This window comes from Mus pahari, chromosome 4, assembly GCF_900095145.1.
Source record: "Mus pahari chromosome 4, PAHARI_EIJ_v1.1, whole genome shotgun sequence".
In the NCBI taxonomy this organism is placed as follows: domain Eukaryota; kingdom Metazoa; phylum Chordata; class Mammalia; order Rodentia; family Muridae; genus Mus; species Mus pahari.
Genome location: NC_034593.1, coordinates 133,876,869 through 133,896,673, shown reverse-complemented (window position 1 = coordinate 133,896,673; position 19,805 = coordinate 133,876,869). Strand labels below are relative to the sequence as shown.

At 40.1% G+C, this 19,805-nt stretch overlaps 2 protein-coding genes across 2 annotated transcripts in view; one reads left to right on the top strand and one right to left on the bottom strand.

Annotated features, from left to right (window-relative positions):
* Positions 1-15,591, top strand: part of Rpf1 (ribosome production factor 1 homolog) — a 27,760-nt gene extending 12,169 nt beyond the window's left edge. Inside the window, exons 3-10 of the mRNA XM_021196981.2 lie at positions 873-929; positions 2,484-2,564; positions 7,535-7,630; positions 8,144-8,297; positions 12,609-12,691; positions 13,643-13,824; positions 13,952-14,078; positions 14,598-15,591. Coding sequence (XP_021052640.1) covers positions 873-929; positions 2,484-2,564; positions 7,535-7,630; positions 8,144-8,297; positions 12,609-12,691; positions 13,643-13,824; positions 13,952-14,078; positions 14,598-14,639 — 822 coding nt within the window. The 3' untranslated portion in view covers positions 14,640-15,591. The remainder of the gene's footprint in view (positions 1-872; positions 930-2,483; positions 2,565-7,534; positions 7,631-8,143; positions 8,298-12,608; positions 12,692-13,642; positions 13,825-13,951; positions 14,079-14,597) is intronic.
* A 12-nt stretch (positions 15,592-15,603) lies between these two features.
* Positions 15,604-19,805, bottom strand: part of Gng5 (G protein subunit gamma 5) — a 6,153-nt gene continuing 1,951 nt past the window's right edge. Inside the window, exons 2-3 of the mRNA XM_021196750.2 lie at positions 17,578-17,717; positions 15,604-15,816 (exon numbers count right to left, since the gene is read on the bottom strand). Of these exons, the coding sequence (XP_021052409.1) occupies positions 17,592-17,717 (126 nt within the window). The 3' untranslated portion in view covers positions 15,604-15,816; positions 17,578-17,591. The remainder of the gene's footprint in view (positions 15,817-17,577; positions 17,718-19,805) is intronic.

Below are 19,805 nucleotides of genomic sequence, written 5' to 3'. Positions count from 1 at the left end.
TTTTTTTGAGACAGGGTTTCTCTGTGTAGCCCTGGCTGTCCTGGAACTCACTCTGTAGACCAGGCTGGCCTCGAACTCAGAGATCTGCCTGCCTCTGCCTTCTAAGTGCTGGGATTAAAGGCGTGTGCCACCACAGCCCGGCAGCCACGGAGTTCTTATGGTGGACATGTCACCTATTTTGGTTTGCAAACATGAAAGAAGAATGTCCTAAAAGCCTTTTTTGGACTGAAGATCAGTAGGCACTACAGAATGTGTCAGACATTTTGTTTAGATTCAGGAGATAATAGTGTATACTAAGTAACAACTGATCATGTTTGCAACTTCCTAACAGGTAGTTTTGGTTATAACCTGTAAGAATAGTGGTTACTTACTGGAAATGGCCTGAGAACTCATCTCCCATTTCTGTCTATTTTCAGGAGAAGTAACCATGATGCCCATGACCTTTAGAAAGCATCAACTAAGGGAAAATGTACTTGTTCACACTGTAATTAATGGAAGCATTATAGTAAAAATTAAAGCTACTGAAAGTATAAACGTTCAGACTTAATGTTGATTTGATGGAAGCAAAACAAAGAGCGAGCTTTGTTGAATGATTCTTCTTGATTAGCATGCCCATTTGTAGTTCAGTATTTTAGCTATTAAAGAAAAATCGATGTCTAGTTGTGGTTGGTAGTATGCACCTGTAATCTAAACACTAAGGAATCTGAGGCAGGAGGATGGCCAGTCAGATGCAAGCCTGGTCTGTCTAAGCAGACCTTTAAAAAGTTGCATGTGCTTATTTTAAAGGTTATAGCAGTGTCTCAGAGCTGACTTGTCGTTTCAGTTTATGAAATAACTGCTGGTTTCTAATATTGTTTGCTTTTATCCCAAAGGAGAAGTTGGCAGCTAAGAAGAAACTTAAAAAGGAGAGGGAGGCTCTTGGTGATAAGGTAAGCAGGGTTTATAGCCATGCATTTTGTCGTATGTTATAAAGAGTTTCCTGTCATCTAAGAGATTTCAGATGTATAAAAAGAATGTACTAAATCCCTTTCTACTCTTTACCCAACTTAGCAAATAGTAGTGACAACTCGTCCCTATTCTCAGAGTTGCTCGCTCAGATGGGGTTGTAGAATCTCCCTGTGCTGTACCTTACTTGGTGTGTTGTGTGCAGGCAGTAAGCACGGTATGCTGGTTACGCTCAGGAGGCAGAGAAAGCTCTCCCTGGCGTCGGAACTGGGAACCCCCCACTTTAGGCTTGAGGGTTTAAGTCTTGTGACTTGAAGCTAAAAGAACAACTAAATATTCCTGCATTGTTGCAAGATGAAAGTTTTCATTTTTAAAAATTTTTACAAATATGCTTAATTTATAATTTAGCTTGTAAGATTTTTAAAGCCTATGTTCTCCTCCCATTTATCGCCTATAAATACCAAGTGAGAATAAGGATTTCTGAGAAAGATAAACATACTCAGGCTGTGTACAAACTAAGGATACTACTTCCCATGCATTGTCCAAATAGGATCAATTTGAAACATCTAAAGTCATCAGGCTCTTTTGACCTTCAGCATTCTAATACATCATATAACGTTATCAGCTGATTGCAGCAAATTCATGTGCAGGTCAGCCTTTAACATATCGCTGGCCCTGGGTTGGGGTATAGTGTAGTAGGCTTTCAGCTGGTGTATACCACACCCTGCCAAAACACAAGAGTCAGATTTTGGACTGAAAGATGACTTCCTGGAATTATCTTTAAAGATTACATAAGAGTCAGCAAGCGAACTCAGTAAGGGGAAGCTGCTGCCAAGCTTGGCCAACTGAGTGTAATCCTAGAACCCACTGGGTGGAAGGAGAAAGGCAACTTCCACGATTGCACACCTTACACACGTCCACATCGACCATCCTGAACAGCTCATCCGTGCATCTTTCCTTCATGTCACTGTGTAGCATCCATGTGTTCTCCTAGTTCTGCAGTACTCCTTGCAAGTGTGTTGATACCATAAATGCGGCGGCATGGTAATTCTGCATTGCCTGGTCATGTGGTATGCAGGGCGTTATCTTGATGTTTGTTTCCATTACAAATGGCCACCCCATCGACAATTTATTTCTTTCCATAAATTAACCCCAAACAGAACTGCTAGGTCGCTGGATAGACTTGCCACCTTTCTGAGTAGACTTCAGGAAGTCCAGACAGTCACCCGGATTTGCCGTTACTTTTCCATTCTGTTGACTTCCTTCACGGCTAGCTGTTACTTTAGACATGGATCACGTTTGTGATCTGTCTGTCTTATTTTTAAGTCATTTCATTCTGAATTTACCATGTGTGTCTTTTCAGATTGTTAAGGGGTAGTGTTATTGCCCCACTTTACTCCTATGACTTATGTAACAGTGGTTGTGGTTGGCAATAAGGACAGGTTGTTCTGACGTTATTTGAAGACTGTTTTGTTTCCCAACAGGAATGTTAAGTTGTTATATAAACTGCTTCTAACACTCAGTGTTTTCCCTCTTAGGCTCCACCAAAGCCTGTCCCCAAGACCATTGACAACCAGCGCATTTACGATGAGACCACAGTAGACCCCAATGATGAAGAGGTAATGTCAGAAATCAGATGTGAATGATCACCCTTGGTGTGTTTCTGTTTAACACCATGGTGGTCGTAAGATGTAGATATCCCTTCTCTCCTTCCTCACTGTCGTTGGTATTTGTCTCTCCCAGAATATCTGATAATGCAGATAATGCACCAGATAATGTAGTCTGGGGACCTGCATATATTACTTCACTTAGATCTTCTTAAATATTAAAAATATATTTTAGTAAATTTTGTATCTTCTCCATAGTGGTTTTACACGTAAGTCTTGTTAGAGCTGTGCCTGCCCTGTTTCAGTTTCCCTCTGGTACATGCATCTCTGAAGATTGCTTTGTTTGCTAGTTTGTAAAGATACGGTTGATTCGAGGGTAGGGGTCCTCATAGCTTGCCTAAACTGGCTTCTCGTAGTTTATCTAAACACTGGCTTCATTTTACATTTTAGATAATTATTTCTCCAAAGACATATTTATCTCTTGCTTATTTTTTCTTTTGTTCTGACTGGAACTTCTGCTGTAATGTTGAATGACAGGAAGAGGCAGGGCAGGGGTCCTCGAGTGTTCCCGATAAGAAAGGATCCTGCTCATACTGCCTCCTTGATGTGGATGTTGTCAGCAGAGGTTTCCCTTATGCTTTACAGAAATTACACTTACAGCTGGGCGTGGTGGCGCACGCCTTTAATCCCAGCACTTGGGAGGCGGACGGAGGCAGGCAGATTTCTGAGTTCAAGGCCAGCCTGGTCTACAAAGTGAGTTCCAGGACAGCCAGGGTTATACAGAGAAACCCTGTCTCAAAAAACCAAAAAAGAAAAAGAAAGAAATCACACTTACTTTTGGATCCATCATGAGTGATCATAGAAATCTTTTTCTGAAAATGCTGAGATGCATATGTGTGTTTGTTCCACATATTACCTTTATGCATCTATGGTTTCTCTAAAATTGGTTAAAAATAAGCATCTTGCGTTCTTGGGATAAGCCTTTTCTGGTTATGATATTCTATATTTTTATACGTTGTTTTGGGTTGTATCAGATACTTGCTTACAATTGATACATATTTGAACTCATGACTAAAATTATAGTAATGTCTCCTTATGATTCCTAACATTCTTTTTCTCCTTTAAAAATAAAACCTCCTGTGCAAATAGAGATCATCACTCATCAGGAGTGGGAGGAGCTAGGCTGGCCTCTGGGGGCGGGGAGTGGGAGGAGCTAGGCTGGCCTCTGTGAGGGGAGTGGGAGGAGCTAGGCTGGCCTCTGTGAGGGGAGTGGGAGGAGCTAGGCGGCCATTCTAACATTTGCTTTTTGTCAGTCTTAGTTTGTGTTCTCTCAGAGTAGTTTTTCTTTTATCTTTTCTACTGAATTTTATGTTTCATTTCTATCACCCTCTTGTTTCCTTCCACTTTCATTGAGCTTCCTGTTTATCTATTTGCTCATTTTTTATTTATTTATTTATTTATTATATGTAAGTACACTGTAGCTGTCTTCAGGCACTCCAGAAGAGGGCGTCAGATCTTGTTACAGATGGTTATGAGCCACCATGTGGTTGCTGGGATTTGAACTCCGGACCTTCGCAAGAGCAGTCGGGTGCTCTTACCCACTGAGCCATCTCACCAGCCCTATTTGCTCATTTTTTATTTTCTTTACTATGAGCCATAAAGTTCCCTTTGAGTATCATTCTTAGTAAATCCCACAAGTTTGAAAATGAGCTGCTTTCACTGTTATATTTAAACCAGAGTTATTTTTTTTAAAGTGGAATATTTGTTAATCATTTATTTGTCTTTTCAATTAAAATTTTTAATTGGCATGTTTATAAGTCCATAATTTAATATATTTACATACCATTCCTGATGATTAAATTGTAGTAATTAACATTTACATCTCAAATATCATTGTGTGTGTGAGAACCTTCAGTCTTCTCTACTTATTTTTTAATATATGATAAATAACTTTAGATTCTAATGATCTTACTCTGCTCTGTTTCTATAATATAAAATTAATTTTTCCTGTCTTTAGCAGTCATCCAGCCTCTGGCAGATCCCATCACCCACCACATCTTACTTCATTAGTTTTCTCCAATGCCCAGTTCCTGTGCTTAGCTCTGGCTTTTTCTGGTCCTCACCAGGTCTGAGCTTTCTAAGGAATCATAGACTTAACGTGTGTGCAAAGCTCTGGTTTCCTATCTGTTGCTTTACATGGTCTATGCATTTGACAGCTTGTTGGGGTTTTTTTGTTGTTGTTTTGTTTTTTGTTTGTTTGTTTTCTATTTTTTACTTTAGTCAAGAATTGTGGATGTTTTGTGTTGAGTCTTGTTGCTGTTGTTTGGTGTGTATGGGCGGAGTATACGGAGGAAGGGCTGAAACTGGAACCCAGATCCCTCTGAGTTCTAGGCAGTCACTCCGGCCCAAGGGATTCTCTAATTTCCCTCTCTAATTGACTTCAGCTCATTGATTTTATGTATGCTAGTTTACAGAAATTTGAAAATATTAAAGGTTTATTTGGGTGATTTCTGTTAATTTTATTGTGCTCGTTTACTTACTTTGAGTTTAGTCCTTTCAGTTAAAGAGATTTTAAGTCCTGGCCTGTAGTCTGTTCTGCGGAATGGTCAGTGTTGCCCTGAGAACCTGTGCTTCCTTTTGTTTTGAAAGGGCTTGTTGTGGATCTTCATAGGCTGCTCCCATCTTACATATTCTTTCTGCATGTCTGGTTCATTGTTCCCGAAGGAAGAACATGTATACTATACCTCTCCGCTGGTTGCCTCTTCCAGTAGGTTTTTACCCCCTAGTGTTTATTGTTTTGTTAGCTGCATGCATTTACAATTATATTGTTTTGTGTGTAATGATAATTACATTTTCTTGATGTACTCATCCTTGATCGCATAGAAAATTTCCCCTTTGTTTTGAGCAGCACCTCTCAATGTGTGTCTGTGTTATGTGCAGGAACCACTTCAGCTCTTTAGGGACTTTCAGCAGTAGGCTTCTCCATGCTTTGCTTTGAGTTTATTCACAGACTTGAATTTAATGCGTATCACTTATCAAGAGCATAAGGTTAGATCTTGCTTCTTTGGTCAGCCTAAAAATTAGTATTGAGTGTCAGTAACAGCTAGACTTACACATCCGTCTGCCTGTTACCCACTCTATTTTTCTCTGTTCTTCCTTGGCTGTTTTCTTTCATGTTAATTTTTTACTATGCTGTTTTAATTCCTCTTGATTTTTAGACTGTATTCTCATAGTAGTTGCCCCTAGAATTTTATCATGCACTGGACTGGGAGCTGAACCCTCAGTACTGGAAGGAAACAAGCAAAAGGCCATGTGTCTTTAATCATTAGAGATCTACAGCAGAGCTGCATAGTTCTGCTAAGCGTGCAGAGACAGCACCGTTAGAGCTTGGTTTCCTTGGTCTTTGTATGTGCTGTCGGTCATAGACCACATGTTGTCTGAGCATGGCCTAGTGTCGCAGTCACTACTTGAATTCACTGAAGCTTCTCAAAGGCACTAGAGTGTTTATCCATATGGTTGTCTTTTGTGTACATACAGGCTTTCCATTGTAGCACCTGTTTCCTGGGTCTCTAGGTCTGCTTCACCATCTAATGTTGTTTTCTTTCAGTTTGCACGATTCCCTTTTTGTTTCATAGCAGATTTAATAGCTGCTAAGTATCTCAGGGTTGTTTACTGAAAATATGTATATTTTGCTCTTAACTGCCCAGAGTATAAGGCTTTTTCTTTCTGTACTTTGAACATATTCTGCAGCATATTAATCATCATTATTTCTATCTGTCTCATCTCAAGGTTTTCTGTGATTTTTAACAGCTTGGCACTACTGTGTTTATTATTGTTGTTTTATATCCCATGTAGGATTTGCTGAGCTCCTTAGATTAGTGTCAGTATTTTCATCAATTTTGTCTTCTTAGCTGTGATTTCTTCACATCCCTTTTCTGCCTTTCTCCCCTGTCCATCAGGACCCCCCGTTACACAGTTGTCAGGTTTGACATTATGCTGCAGGTTCCCCGTCTTTGCTGCATTTCTAGGATGCTTTCTTGGTTCTCCACACTGGACCATGTTGCTATCTAGTTGAAATTGTTTTTCAGTTCATGTGTCAGCCACACTGCCAACTATTTCCCCTGACTGTATATCTTACTCCTTTTCTATCAAGTCTTGGCTGAATGTTAAGACATTTTAGTCAATACAGTATTGTAGTTCTAGATTGTAAATTATTTAATTAGTTTATTTTGGATTTGTTTAGTTGACAGGATCTCTCTATGTAATCCAGGCTGCCCTAGACAGTGTAGCCCAGCCTGGCTTCAAGCTCAAGGCAGTCCTCCTGCCTCAGCCTCCCTGGGGTTACAGGACTGATCTAGTGTGCTTGGCTCTAGTTTATTGTTTAAGGACTGTTAGTGTCTGCAGCTTCCCTGGACTTCAGAGTGGGAGGTCACTCTGTTTTGGACAATGTCCCCTCAGTCTCATTTTGTCTTTCACCTGCATTGGTACTGACTGTCCTTGTTTTTATCACATGCTTTTTATCAGTCAGTGACTAGGCAGGTACTGTTGAACACCTGTAGTCCCTGGGACATGCATCTTTCTCCTCTGAGCTGTGCATGTGTTGAGGAATGCCTTCAGAAATGTACATGTACTCCCTGCCTACCCTAAGGAGGTCTGCGACCCTGGTCTGACCAAGCTGTGTTCTTGCCTTCCTCCCACACCTCTGATTCTAGTCCTCTTCCACTCTGGACTGCGATCCCCTCCATAGGAGCTGGGGCTGTTGTTTTCCCCCCTTGAGGGATGAGGTGAGGGAGCAGCATTGGTCAGGAATCCACACATCTTTGTGCGCTGAGAGTAGTTTGACACAGCCTTTTATGCTTGTGCAGAAGGGGAATCAGCTTCTGCGTGTCACTGTTAATGTCGGCTAACAGTCAGTCAAGCGGTGATTGAAAACCTGTGCTCAGTGAACTGTGTGATAGGAATGATCTCTCCTCTCTTCTCAGGTGGCTTATGATGAAGCGACAGATGAATTTGCTTCTTACTTCAACAGACAGTCGTCTCCTAAGATTCTTATCACAACGTCAGATAGACCTCATGGGGTAAACACACTGATTCGTATAGTCCATGAATTCTTATATTTAAATGCTCCGTTTAGAAAAGTGAACTAGTTAATTGCTTTTGATGATGACAGTGAATGAGCCAAACAAAAATAACTGATGGGGATTAATTAGGTTTACTGACCATAATTCTTCAGGATAGTTCTGCAACCTTGACACTGTTACCATCACTGCTGGCCACACCTTGTAATGGAGTGCTATCCTGCCCAGTGTGATGATTAGCAACATGCCCAGCCTCTGTCCCTTAGGACCAGCAGCGGTCCTACACCCCTACACCAGTTCCACCCACAGAATGTCTCCAGATATTGCCATGTCTCTGCCTCTGAAGTAGCACCACCCTGTGGAGACCTTGGCCTTGGATTCAGGAGACACTGCCCCACTTCCACTCTTCCCCGGTCTTGCTCATTCTTGTAACACTATCTTAGAATCGTCATTGTTCCTGTCCTCGCATCCTTTTTCTTCTTACTTTTGGTGATTTTTCTTATTTTCTTACAGAGAACAGTTCGACTCTGTGAGCAGCTCTCAACAGTTATACCAGATTCACATGTTTATTATAGAAGAGGACTGGCTCTGAAAAAAATTATCCCACAGTGCATTGCAAGAGATTTCACAGACCTGATCGTTATTAATGAAGATCGTAAGACGCCGAGTATCCTTTGGATTCCATTTTAAGGAAACTTTCCTGTTTTAAGCATATAAAAGAATAGGAAAAGGGATTCCCATCACTTTCAGAATGGACGTTTTCTGTAACATTGTGTCCCTAACCCAGATGTGTGGTTTATTTGTTTGTTTGTTTTTTAATTTATGAAAACATTTATCAGGCAGGTGTTAGAGCTAAAACACTGCTGTAATCTTTAGTAAAGGGTGCAGATATAATAGTCAACCAGCCATGGTGAATTCAGACAAATGGTTCTGCCAGTTACCAGAAGACTGCCCCAAGGACACGAGGGGAGGAGCGCTTTATACAGAAGCTTGAGCCGGGTCTGCGTGGGGAGGGTGATGAACGAGGCAGAGGAATAGTCATTTGGAAAGGAGGAGGCATGAGAGCGCTGGCGACACCACGACTTGGGTATCGCTTTGTCCTATGCTCTCGGGAATTACATCACTTGATTGCTCTGGGGCAGGAGTGAAACCTTGCAATGTGACTCCTGGTGTTCTGGGTGCTAGTAACAATGAAACTTCTTCTGTAAGTCTCACGTCTGAGACAAATGTCATCTGACTCCAAGGCATTTTTGTTGGGATGAAAGAATATAAAATACATCTAGATTCTTATAGTTGCTATTATTTCTTTTTTTTTTTTTTTTAAAGATTTATTTATTTATTATATATAAGTACACTGTAGATGTCTTCGGACACACCAGAAGAGGGAATCAAATAAATCTCCTTACGGATGGTTGTAAGCCACCATGTGGTCGCTGGGATTTGAACTCAGGACCTTCAGAAGAGCAGTCGGGTGCTCTTACCTGCTGAGCCATCTCACCAGCCCGCTATTATTTCTTGAACAGGGCCTATAATCTCAGTATCTAGGAGATGACCAAGTGGGTGAATCATTTATAAAAATAGCAATACAATGTTCCGTTCTGCACAGGACAACACATTCTTTTCATATCAATAAATAGTGTTTTAATACACTATTTTTTAATTCATCTTTTACAGCTTTCATTGTTTTTAATATAACATAAGCATATTATTTTGTTTGCCTGTATTAGTTTTCCAGAAACTAAAATAGCAAAACCTTTTTAATGTGGCATTTGTTGACTAGATTATAATTAAGTTTGACTAGATTAGTATATTTTATATGACTAATTACTCCGGAAAAGAATGGTTTTTAAACTGATTGCTGTCTGTATCACGGCTTCCCCAAATAGAACGACAAGGTCAGTTTTGGTTTTAGCAGTTAGGTTGTCATCATTTTAAAACTGACAGTTCTACTGTAAGAAACAAGCATTCATCAATTTAATACGGTTTTCTCTTTGCTTTAGTATCTTATATAGGTGCACAAGTGATAGCACATGTAGCTTTCAGAAAGCCTGCACTGTCTGGCAGACATCCTTTTCTCTGAAACATTCCCCATTCTGTTTCACCACACACTCACCTTGTAGGGCCAGCCTTCAGCCTCTTCTCCATTACTGAAACAGGCATGGTGACTGTTTGCCATGAATTTTGTTAATTTAACAATTTAACAATATAACGTATGTACCCACCTCAAAAACAGAAAACAATTTGAGAGCCTATAAATTCAGAATCTGTACTTCACTTTTGACATAAGCCACACTGTAATAGGAATATTCTAAATAGAATTCAAGCCTTTACAAAGGTTAAAGGAAATTATTGTAGATCTACAGGTTTTCTTAATTTTCATGGGTTTGTAATGTCCACGCAGTAAGAGAAGTACTTGGCGAAGTTGACCTTGTAGTGAATTGTTAAATAGAAGCATTCGATGTTTGCTATTGGCCTGTTGTTTAGTAGACACTAATACCTAAGGAAAAAACAAACAAAAACCCAACTAAACTGGGGTTAACAGAAGTTGGGGGGGGGGGAGGCATTTTCATGGTTCATACCTGCTACATTAGTGACTAGCACTAGCTAGGCAAGTTAATTCTAACTGCATGAAATGGTGGGACTGGAAGCAGTCCTCGATGGAATAGAGAAGCAAGCTATCCCAAGTATTTGGAAAAACTGGAGCAAGAGTAGCTATATTGTGTGTAGTATATAAGATTGTATGAGGACCTCCAAGTTCGACATTTGAGAAAGTCGGATGTAAGAAATGTAGTTTGTACCTACCTTACTCTGTTAAACTGACGTCTTTATTCTGAACTGAGTCAGCATTGACAGAAGGGTAGGAAATAAGCTGCTGCTATTGAAACTGATAGTTTTTCACTTGTCATTAGGAAATATGGGGTAGATAAAATGACCCGTCTAAGTCCTATGTGGCTTATTACTTAACAGAACCAAGGACCAAATCCTGTCTTGATTACCACCTGTATTAGAAAATGTACTCAGAAGTAGAGAGGACCAAGAGTAATCTTATTTTAATGATAGGTGGAAAATGTTATTTAAGAAAAGTCAGGGCTGGTGAGATGGCTCAGCGAGTAAGAGCACTGACTATACTTCCAAAAGTCCTGAGTTCAAATCCCAGCAACCACATGTTGGCTCACAACCATCCATTATGAGATCTGATACCCTCTTCTGGCATGTCTGGAGACAGCTACAGTGTACTTACATATAATAAATAAATAAATCTTTAAAAAAAAAAAGAAAAGAAAAAGCCAAGAGACAAGAAGTTGTAGAAATGAAAATGTTAAATGACAGCAGTAATACAGGGTGGATTGGTGACAAATTGAAGAGAACCAATGTTGGCAGTATTGTTTTGTAAATCTCATATTGTGTATACATTGATATGAAATGGCTTTGATTGAGGCATAGTCTTAGTTTTCTAGTACCATGACAAGACACCATGACAAAAAGAACTTTGGTCAAAGTTTGACAGCTTAGTTTCAAAGAGTGAGACTGTGACCATCATGGCAGGAAACATGACAGCAGGCGGACAAGTGTGACACTGGAGCATGAGCTAAGAGCTGCACCTCATCTACAAGTGGGGGAGGACACAGAGACTGGGCCTGGGGAGGACTTTTGAAACCTCAAAGCCCACCCCAGTGACAAACCATCTTCAAAGCTACAACTCCAAATCCTTCCTAAACAGTCTACCAGCTGCAAACCAACCATTATTGGTGCTCATCTCATGCAAACCACTAAGTTGCAAGGTTGTCTTGAAGGCAGCAGAGAAGTAACTAAGGCCATATATTTGAGGTTGGTGGGATAAATTAGCTTCTCCCACCTGCCTTCAGTCTAGCAGTTCTCAACCTGAGGGTTGCAACCCTTTAGGGAGTTGAACGACCCTTTTACAATGGTTGCCTAAGACCATCATCACACACAGATACTTATGCTATGATTCGTAACAGTAGCTAATTCACAGCTTATGAAGTAACAACAAAAGTAATGTTATGGTTGGGGGTCACCACAACATGAGGGACTGTACTAAAGAGTCACAGCCTTAGGAAGGTTGAGAAGCACTTTTAGTAAAGACGGCAGCCAAAGCATTCAGTAAAGTGTACCTCCATCCCTTCAAGTACTTCTTAATTTTAACATTGGGTCAAGTTGCCCAGACACGTCTGGACTGCTGGGCTAAGCCATCAGTCCCTTAAACAAAAAGCTATTATTAACTGAAATCCCTTGGTCAACCACTGATTTCAGTTCTGGCTGCTTGTGATATAAATTGGCACTAGCCAAAAGTTATTCATTGAAAAGTAAAGTTGTTACAATACCTTTAACCTTAAATAATAGTCTGTTTATTGCAGCTAGCACTCTGAGCTTTTGACTGCTGTCCTTGCTGGTGGGTAGGTCTCATACATTTAATTCGTAGTTTATAGTAGCTAGCATAATTCTGTTCATGCCAGACTACAAGTGGATTATAAAGGTTGATTTTGATTAATCCAAAGAGCTTCTCTCTTAAGCAGTAGCTTTGCTTTCAGTGGAACACATTTGTAGTCCTGTTGGATGACCTCTGTCGTGTCCTAATCTTACAAATGAAACGTACAAGTGGGGGTGAACTTACATGCTGGCTGTATTGAATCCCATCTTTTTGAGTAGTGGCCATTGAATAGATGTTTTTGTTTTGTACTTTCACTTTGAAAGACCAGAAGGTCCTATTGAGAATATTTAATTGTAAAAACAAAAACAAACAAAAAGAGACTATAAGACTATTTTAGGTTAATATATATTTTCCTGAAAGATTGTATGTGGTTTGACTTTAGTTTGGCAGGAAAAGTTCAGTTAACACAGAAGATCAAATACATCCATCCACTATAGATTTTAGGTGCCCTTGACCATAAAGAAAACAACCTGTTACTCAATTTAGGACTTGTTACACTTTGCTGTATTCCTTAACATTTATGAACAGATGGACTTATTTTGAGTCATTTGCCAAATGGTCCAACCGCTCATTTTAAAATGAGTAGTGTTCGTCTTCGTAAAGAAATTAAGGCAAGTCTCTTACATATTCCTTGATCAACAGTGATCTCAGATTATCAGTACATTCTTAAAGATCTAATTGATTTTAATTATGTGATCTGATGACAGCAGGTATTCTATTGAGATTTTGTAAGACCTTAAACCATTTCGACAACAGTCCTCATTGCCATAAAACATTTTGTTTCTTTTTTTTGTTGTTGTTTTTGTTTTTTCGAGACAGGTTTTCTCTGTGTAGCCCTGCCTGTCCTGGAACTCACTCCGTAGACCAGGCTGGCCTCGAACTCAGAAATCCGCCTGCCTCTGCCTCCCAAGTGCTGGGATTAAAGGCGTGCGCCACCACGCCCGGCAAAGCATTGATTTTCTATTAAGATTTGAGTATTTAGTAAGTCACCTGTTAATATTTTTATCATTTTAAAGGTTTTTTTAAAGCCAAGATTGGTGGTTCCTTGTCGCGTCCCCTCTTGACCCACAAGGAAGACGCGACCACCAAGTTCTTCTCTCAGCAGTTTATTCAGGAACCTTGAACAATCTTCATTATCTCCCTCTTCATCTCCCCCGAAACCCGGGCTACAAGCCCTTTTATATCATTCACGCCAACCAATTGCGGCAGGCCACGTCACCTCACCAGGCGCACNGCCTCAGCCAACCAGAAGAGTGGGAACATATCACCACCAAATATGGACTTGTTTACCACAAGCTCCATAGCCAACAGGTGCCATCTTTTAAGGTGCAGCTTTGGGTAGCCCAGGGGAGGGGCCGTGGCCTCCTATAGATCCTGCCTATAATCCCAGCACATGGGAAGCTGAGGCAGTAGGATCACTGAGTTTTAGGAAAGCCTGAGTTTTACAAGCCATTCTGAGCCAGTGAAACCTTGTGCCAAAAAACAAATGTCTAAATTCTAAACCCAAAAATTATGTTGTATTGTTTTTCTAATTATCTTTACTGGGCCTTTTTTCCCCCCAGCGAAGAGGCAAAGACCCCACAGAACATGTACCTGAGATAATTCTGAATAACTTTACCACACGGCTAGGTCATTCTATTGGACGTATGTTTGCTTCTCTCTTTCCTCATAATCCTCAATTTATTGGGAGACAAGTTGCCACGTTCCACAATCAGCGAGATTACATCTTCTTCAGATTTCACAGGTGAGGGCATACATTAACTTGTCAGTCGTGTAAGTACATTAAGAACCTATATTCTGATACAACAAACCCTTTAAGCATTGCCATAGGAAATTGAATGAACTCAATCGTTTAACTTTTGTCTCTGAAGATACATATTCAAGAGTGAAAAGAAAGTTGGGATTCAGGAACTCGGACCACGTTTTACCTTAAAATTACGATCTCTTCAGAAGGGAACTTTTGATTCTAAATATGGAGAGTATGAATGGGTCCACAAGGTATGTGCTGTTACAAAGCCCATTTTAACTGTGTGCTTACATATTAACGTGTTTCTTCCCCCGTGAACTAGAAAGTACCAACACGATGTAGTGCCTTGGCCTGCTGACTAACCAGGATTTGCTTGAAGCAGCCCAAAGAACCATAATCTTTAAATGGGAATAGTAATATCAGTGTAGGAATGGAAGGATCTCAAACCCAGACCTACTGTGCTACTGCAGCTTCACGGGGAGTAGGCGCCAGTCTTAGCCTGTTACAATGGTTCCGCTGCATTATTTGAGAACTACTGTTGGACTCAAGAACATTTAGAAACCAAAAAGGCCTAGCTAGGAGCAGTGCATCCTTACCAGTTTTTAAACTCCTGAAACTCCCAGCACATGTAAATTAGACCTTAAGATGGACTGTTCAGGGTCTCAGACACAGCCAGAGTGTCTCAGCACTGTTATTCATGAAGATCTAGGAAAGCCAGTTTCTATCTTACCCAAGTTGTTCACTAACTTTCCCCCCCCTTTAATTTTCAGCCACGGGAAATGGATACAAGTCGAAGAAAATTCCATTTATAAAGGACTGGGGGGTAATACTGAATTTTGCTGGACGAGCCTGTCTTGAAAAACTTGGTAATTCAACGAAACACCCTTTTAAAAATGGAATTTGATTTTATAAATTGTGTATTTGAAAAAATGACCAAGTACTGTGAATTTCTACTCCATATATTTTATTTAGGTCTGAAAAATTTTTAGGTATGGTCCTAAAACTTGCTGTCATTTCAGATAAGTTGTAAATAATTTTATAGGAATGAAGATTCAAACTCTCTAATTTGCATTCCCAAAGGACTGTTAGGCTAGAAAATGGCTTGTCTAACCCCGACTTAATACAGTATCAGAGGGCCAGTCACTGGGACTTGGAGCAGTTACATGGTCACTGAAGTTAACCTGTTTTCTTGCCCCTTCCTACCTAGTTAACCTCTACTTTCCCACTTCATTCAGGCATTGTGTTGAGTTCTCAAGCTCTTGATTCTTTTAATGGAACTCTTAATTCCAGATGGAAGCAGCTACCTTCTTGGTATAACTAAGTGAGAATGCCGTTTCAAAGCTGTTTGGAATCTTGTTGCCTGTGTGAGCCCAAAGGGGAAGAATGTCAAGTGCCCTGTGCCCCTCTCTTGTCTTATTAAAAAGGGATTTTCATGGAGCTTACCATTTTAACCCACACTGGTAGCCAACAAACCATCTCCCCCAGGCACTGGGGTTATAGGTGTGCACAGTCATGCCCAGCTTTCTTACACAGGTGGCAGGGAACTGAACTCACATCACAATTGCCTAGCAAGTACTCTTACCACTGATCCATCTCCCCACCTGTGTGTGGAATATTGAAAACAATTCCCATAAATAACTGAAGGACAGAAACTTCAAGTCTCCTAATTGCAGTTGTTCTGTACGTTCCTAGAAGCCTTGCCAATATAAGGCACTGAGTCTTGGTGTTGAAAAGATTAGTATACAGCACATTTCACATCAGTAATGAGGCCAAAGGTTTGTATGCTGCTTTATTGTATGCTACAGCCAGTGTATATAAAATAGTTAAACCTTGTGAAACAGAAATCCATGAAATTCAGAGAGGTAGATGTTAAGGACTGACGAGCAGAAGATAGTGTATTATGGCACGTGTTAAAGAGAAGCTTTTGTACAGACTTCAAACTTAGTTCTCTTGAATATTCACTGGTTCGTGAAAAGTGGTTTGAGAAACCTAGTGGGAGGAAAAAAGAAGATAAAGTATCACACAGGAAACTTTTTAAAACACTTTTTATCACTAACACCTGAGCAAGGACAATTTCCTTTTTAAATTTTGAAAATGGTTTACATTCTGCCCATTTTATTGGGTAATAACACATTATTATACTTTGAATCTGAGTTGCTGTGCTACAACAATCTACAGTATAAAAGGCACTAAAACTCCACTTTCCTTTAATTTTTACAACTGGCAGAAAAATCATTTTATGGAGTTTCACAGATTACCTCACTAAGATTACTATTGAAATATACTTTATCATAATAAAAAGGTAAAATAAAAATCTAACGATCCTTTGAAAAAATGATTTCTAAGATACAGTCTCTTCACCTACAGAGAGAACACACCAAGGATACCGAGCACACTGTCAGCAGCATAAAAATGAAACCACCTTAATGCAGCCCACTAGAGGAGGCTGAAGGAAGGTCTGCATACAACAGAATACTGTCCAACAGCTTAAATGTCTAACCTATCCAGGACAAAACATCTCAAAATTGAAGCAATAGTTATTCATTTAGAAATTACTATCTTGAAACTGTAAAATACAGTTAAGTGTGTATACAGGAGAAAGAAAAAACACAGGCATAACAACTCCACAACAAGTTATGGAAATGAGTAAAAGTGTGACCTGTTTTATAAAATAAGATGAAGTGAAAAAGGGTGAAGTGACCTTGAAATGGTAGATAACCAGTTCACCTTTATACTTATTTGAAATTTTTAATTACTTCATAACTAACACTGAAGAGGTTTTAACAAAACCTCTAGGGGGAAAGCAATTAACTTCTATTAAATAGCAAATAAAGTAAGGTCTGTTTAGCAAGAGTTGTGTAACTTCCTGTACACTCCCAAATAGATCTAGAAAGTCTGTGTAACAAGGTATTTTAGGAAGCAGCTTCCTGAACTTTTCAAGTCAGAATGTTAGTATAAGGGTGTGTACCACACACAGTGTATTTTTAAAAACACTCTAAGTTTGCTTCCTAATTCAATACCAACGATTACAAATGATAGTATCCTATAATTACATCTTAAATTAGCCAAAACAATTTTGGCCACATCTGTGGAGAACAGGTTTTTCACACATGACATTTAGTCTAGGACACGAACATACACTGATAGCCATATCAGTTAGTCCAAATCCTCAGATCCAGGTCACAGCCAACACAAATGTAAATCTCTCCTCTCTTGCTTTATCTTTGCTCAACAAATGAAAAATGGAGTTGGGGTGCCTATGCTGTGTGTGCTTACTCAGGTACCCCAACGTTGCTTTCCCTAGTTCTCTGCTATGCTGCTCACACCTTGGGTCTCTTATACCAGTGATAACAGTGTATCCACAAATCCACCAGGATACCTGCAGAGCTATTCCTATACACTGTAAATCTGTTAACATTTCAATTTGACAGGCAAATAAGTAAAAAAAAGTATTTTAGGGTCTCCAAATAGTCATGCTGTTTGTGCCACACTACACAAACACATGGCTGTTGGTAGCAGTGGACTTTTGAGTCTCCCATGCTTCTTTTTACAGTTATTAACATCAATTTAGCACTCTGATATAAATAAAAGCATTAGTCTTTGTGACTTCTAGCCTAGTTTTCAGTAGCCTTCAAAAATAAGGAATTTGGAATGCCAATCAGGACTGCAGGAATAGATGTTGTCAGTGCTACAGAGAAAAAGACCTAACCGGTTCTTCCTTTGTATCAAAAGGGGGTAGTGTGAACTTACCTCAAGATAGAAGACTACAAAAAGGAGCAGACTTTCTGGGGTCTGAAGGGATTTGTACTTGAAGACACTCCAGTCAGCAGAGGGTCATGTTGAGCATTCTGCAGACAGAACTGTTTCAAGTCTGCAGCTGCCTGGGAAACCTATGACAGTGAGAGGAGAAACATCTATTGGTTAGGGTTATGATGGTTTTTATAAGTCTGGAAACACCTGAAATAAGCATCACTTCAAAATAGACCCAACAGTTCTTTTTTTTTTTTTTAAAGATTTATTTATTATATGTAAGTACACTGTAGCTGTCTTCAGACGCTCTAGAAGAGGGCATCAGATCTAGTTACGGGTGGTTGTGAGCCACCATGTGGTTGCTGGGATTTGAACTCCGGACCTTCGCAAGAGCAGTCGGGTGCTCTTACCCGCTGAGCCATCTCACCAGCCCCCAGACCCAACAGTTCTATACTGGCTCATACTTAGAGCACTAAGTAAATGAAACTGAATTGCAATGGTTTTTTTCTACTCATCACAAGCATCATATTCAATATAATCCCATTTATCTACAAAGCACAGCATGTCTTGTTTTTATATGATGGGCTGTTCAACAAGCCCTGACAGCTTGCTTGGTTTGGGGAAAATAGAATTTGCTTTGTCTTGTGTAGCCCGGGCTGACCTCAAACTTGCTATGCAGCAACAGCCTCAAACACTGGTAATCTAAGCCTCCTGCCTCTACCACCTGAGTGCTGGGATCCAACTCAGGGCTTTCATAGGCAAAAACTCTTAGCAAATGAGTCACATCCCCTAATTATCTTGTATTAAGTAATACATAGTATTAATAGTTCAACAAAAAGATCTTAACTAAGAATTCAATGTTCTTTAGAGTTATAACCATCCATACACTACTTTGCAATTAAGAGGGGCGTGCACCTACACACACACACACACACACACACACACACAAACTCAAATGTGATTTGATCGCTCCTTCCACTCAAATGTGGGTTCTGGAGATCAGACTCAGGCCCAGTCTAACAACCTTTCTGAGCAGCCTGTTATCTAGGGCCTTTTGATATAGAGCATCTGCAATGCTATTAACTCTTAGGCTGCAACACCAGGGTTTTAGACATCTGTTGTAATCTTAGAGATAACTGATACTAAGAGTAACACAGGAATTAAATGGCTTGAGTGCATTTTTAGTTATTCAGGGGCTGCATACCCAATCACTGCCAAATCACATTTGAGGCAAATACAGTGTTTCTTAAAGACAGGCTGCTCAGAAAGGTTGTTAGACTGGGCCTGAGTCTGATCTCCAGAACCCACATTTGAGTGGAAGGAGCGATCAAACGCTACAAGGTTGCAGTTCTCTTAACTCCCTGTGTGCACCATGGCATGCATGCCACATACACACACCTTTTAAATTAAACAGAGCAGAAGGCTGTCAGGGCCTGGCTCTGTAACTTAAACAGTTGAGTTCAAAGCCCATCCAGCTACCTGGCAGAACCCTATCTCAAACTAGCTGATTGAACACAAATACCGACAACAAAGTGAATGGGTATATGCAGCCCCTGAATAACTAAAAATGCACTCAAGCCATTTAATTCCTGTGTTTACTCTTAATCTCAGTTATCTCTAAGATTACAACAGATTATTAACAGAGTTAATAGCGTTGCAGATTCTATATCAAAAGGCCTTAGATAACAGCTATATTGTGAACAAAGGATCAATCACCCTGGATAAGTTTAAACTCAGCTTCAATCTACCTGTGTTTGGCTTATTCAACAATTCAGTATAATAAGTTCCATGTGACTCACAGACTCTGAATATTAGAGGTTCCTGCAGTTCTTAAACACTTGTACAAATAACCCACACCCTGCTTTGCCTCTTAAAAGTGGCTACTGTATGGAGGGTAAAGTATGAGTTTTCACGGTGTTACAGCATTTGGTTTTGTTCATGATCAGCAGTAAGCAAATTCCTTTCCCACACATTTCTCCAAGTACCGCTATATATGGACTGCATCTCTAGGCAGACTCCTAGGAACAGCAAGAAACCTAAGGCTGTGCGACTAACAGTGCAGGTTAAATGACAGTGCTCCAGGCCATGGTGGAGCACTCCTTTAATCCCAGCAGGCAGAGGCAGGAAGACCTCAGCTTGAGGCCAATATGCTCGACAGAGAGTTCCAGGACAGCCAGGGCTATATGGAGAAACCCTGTCTCAAAAAAAAAAAAAAAAAAAAAAAAAAA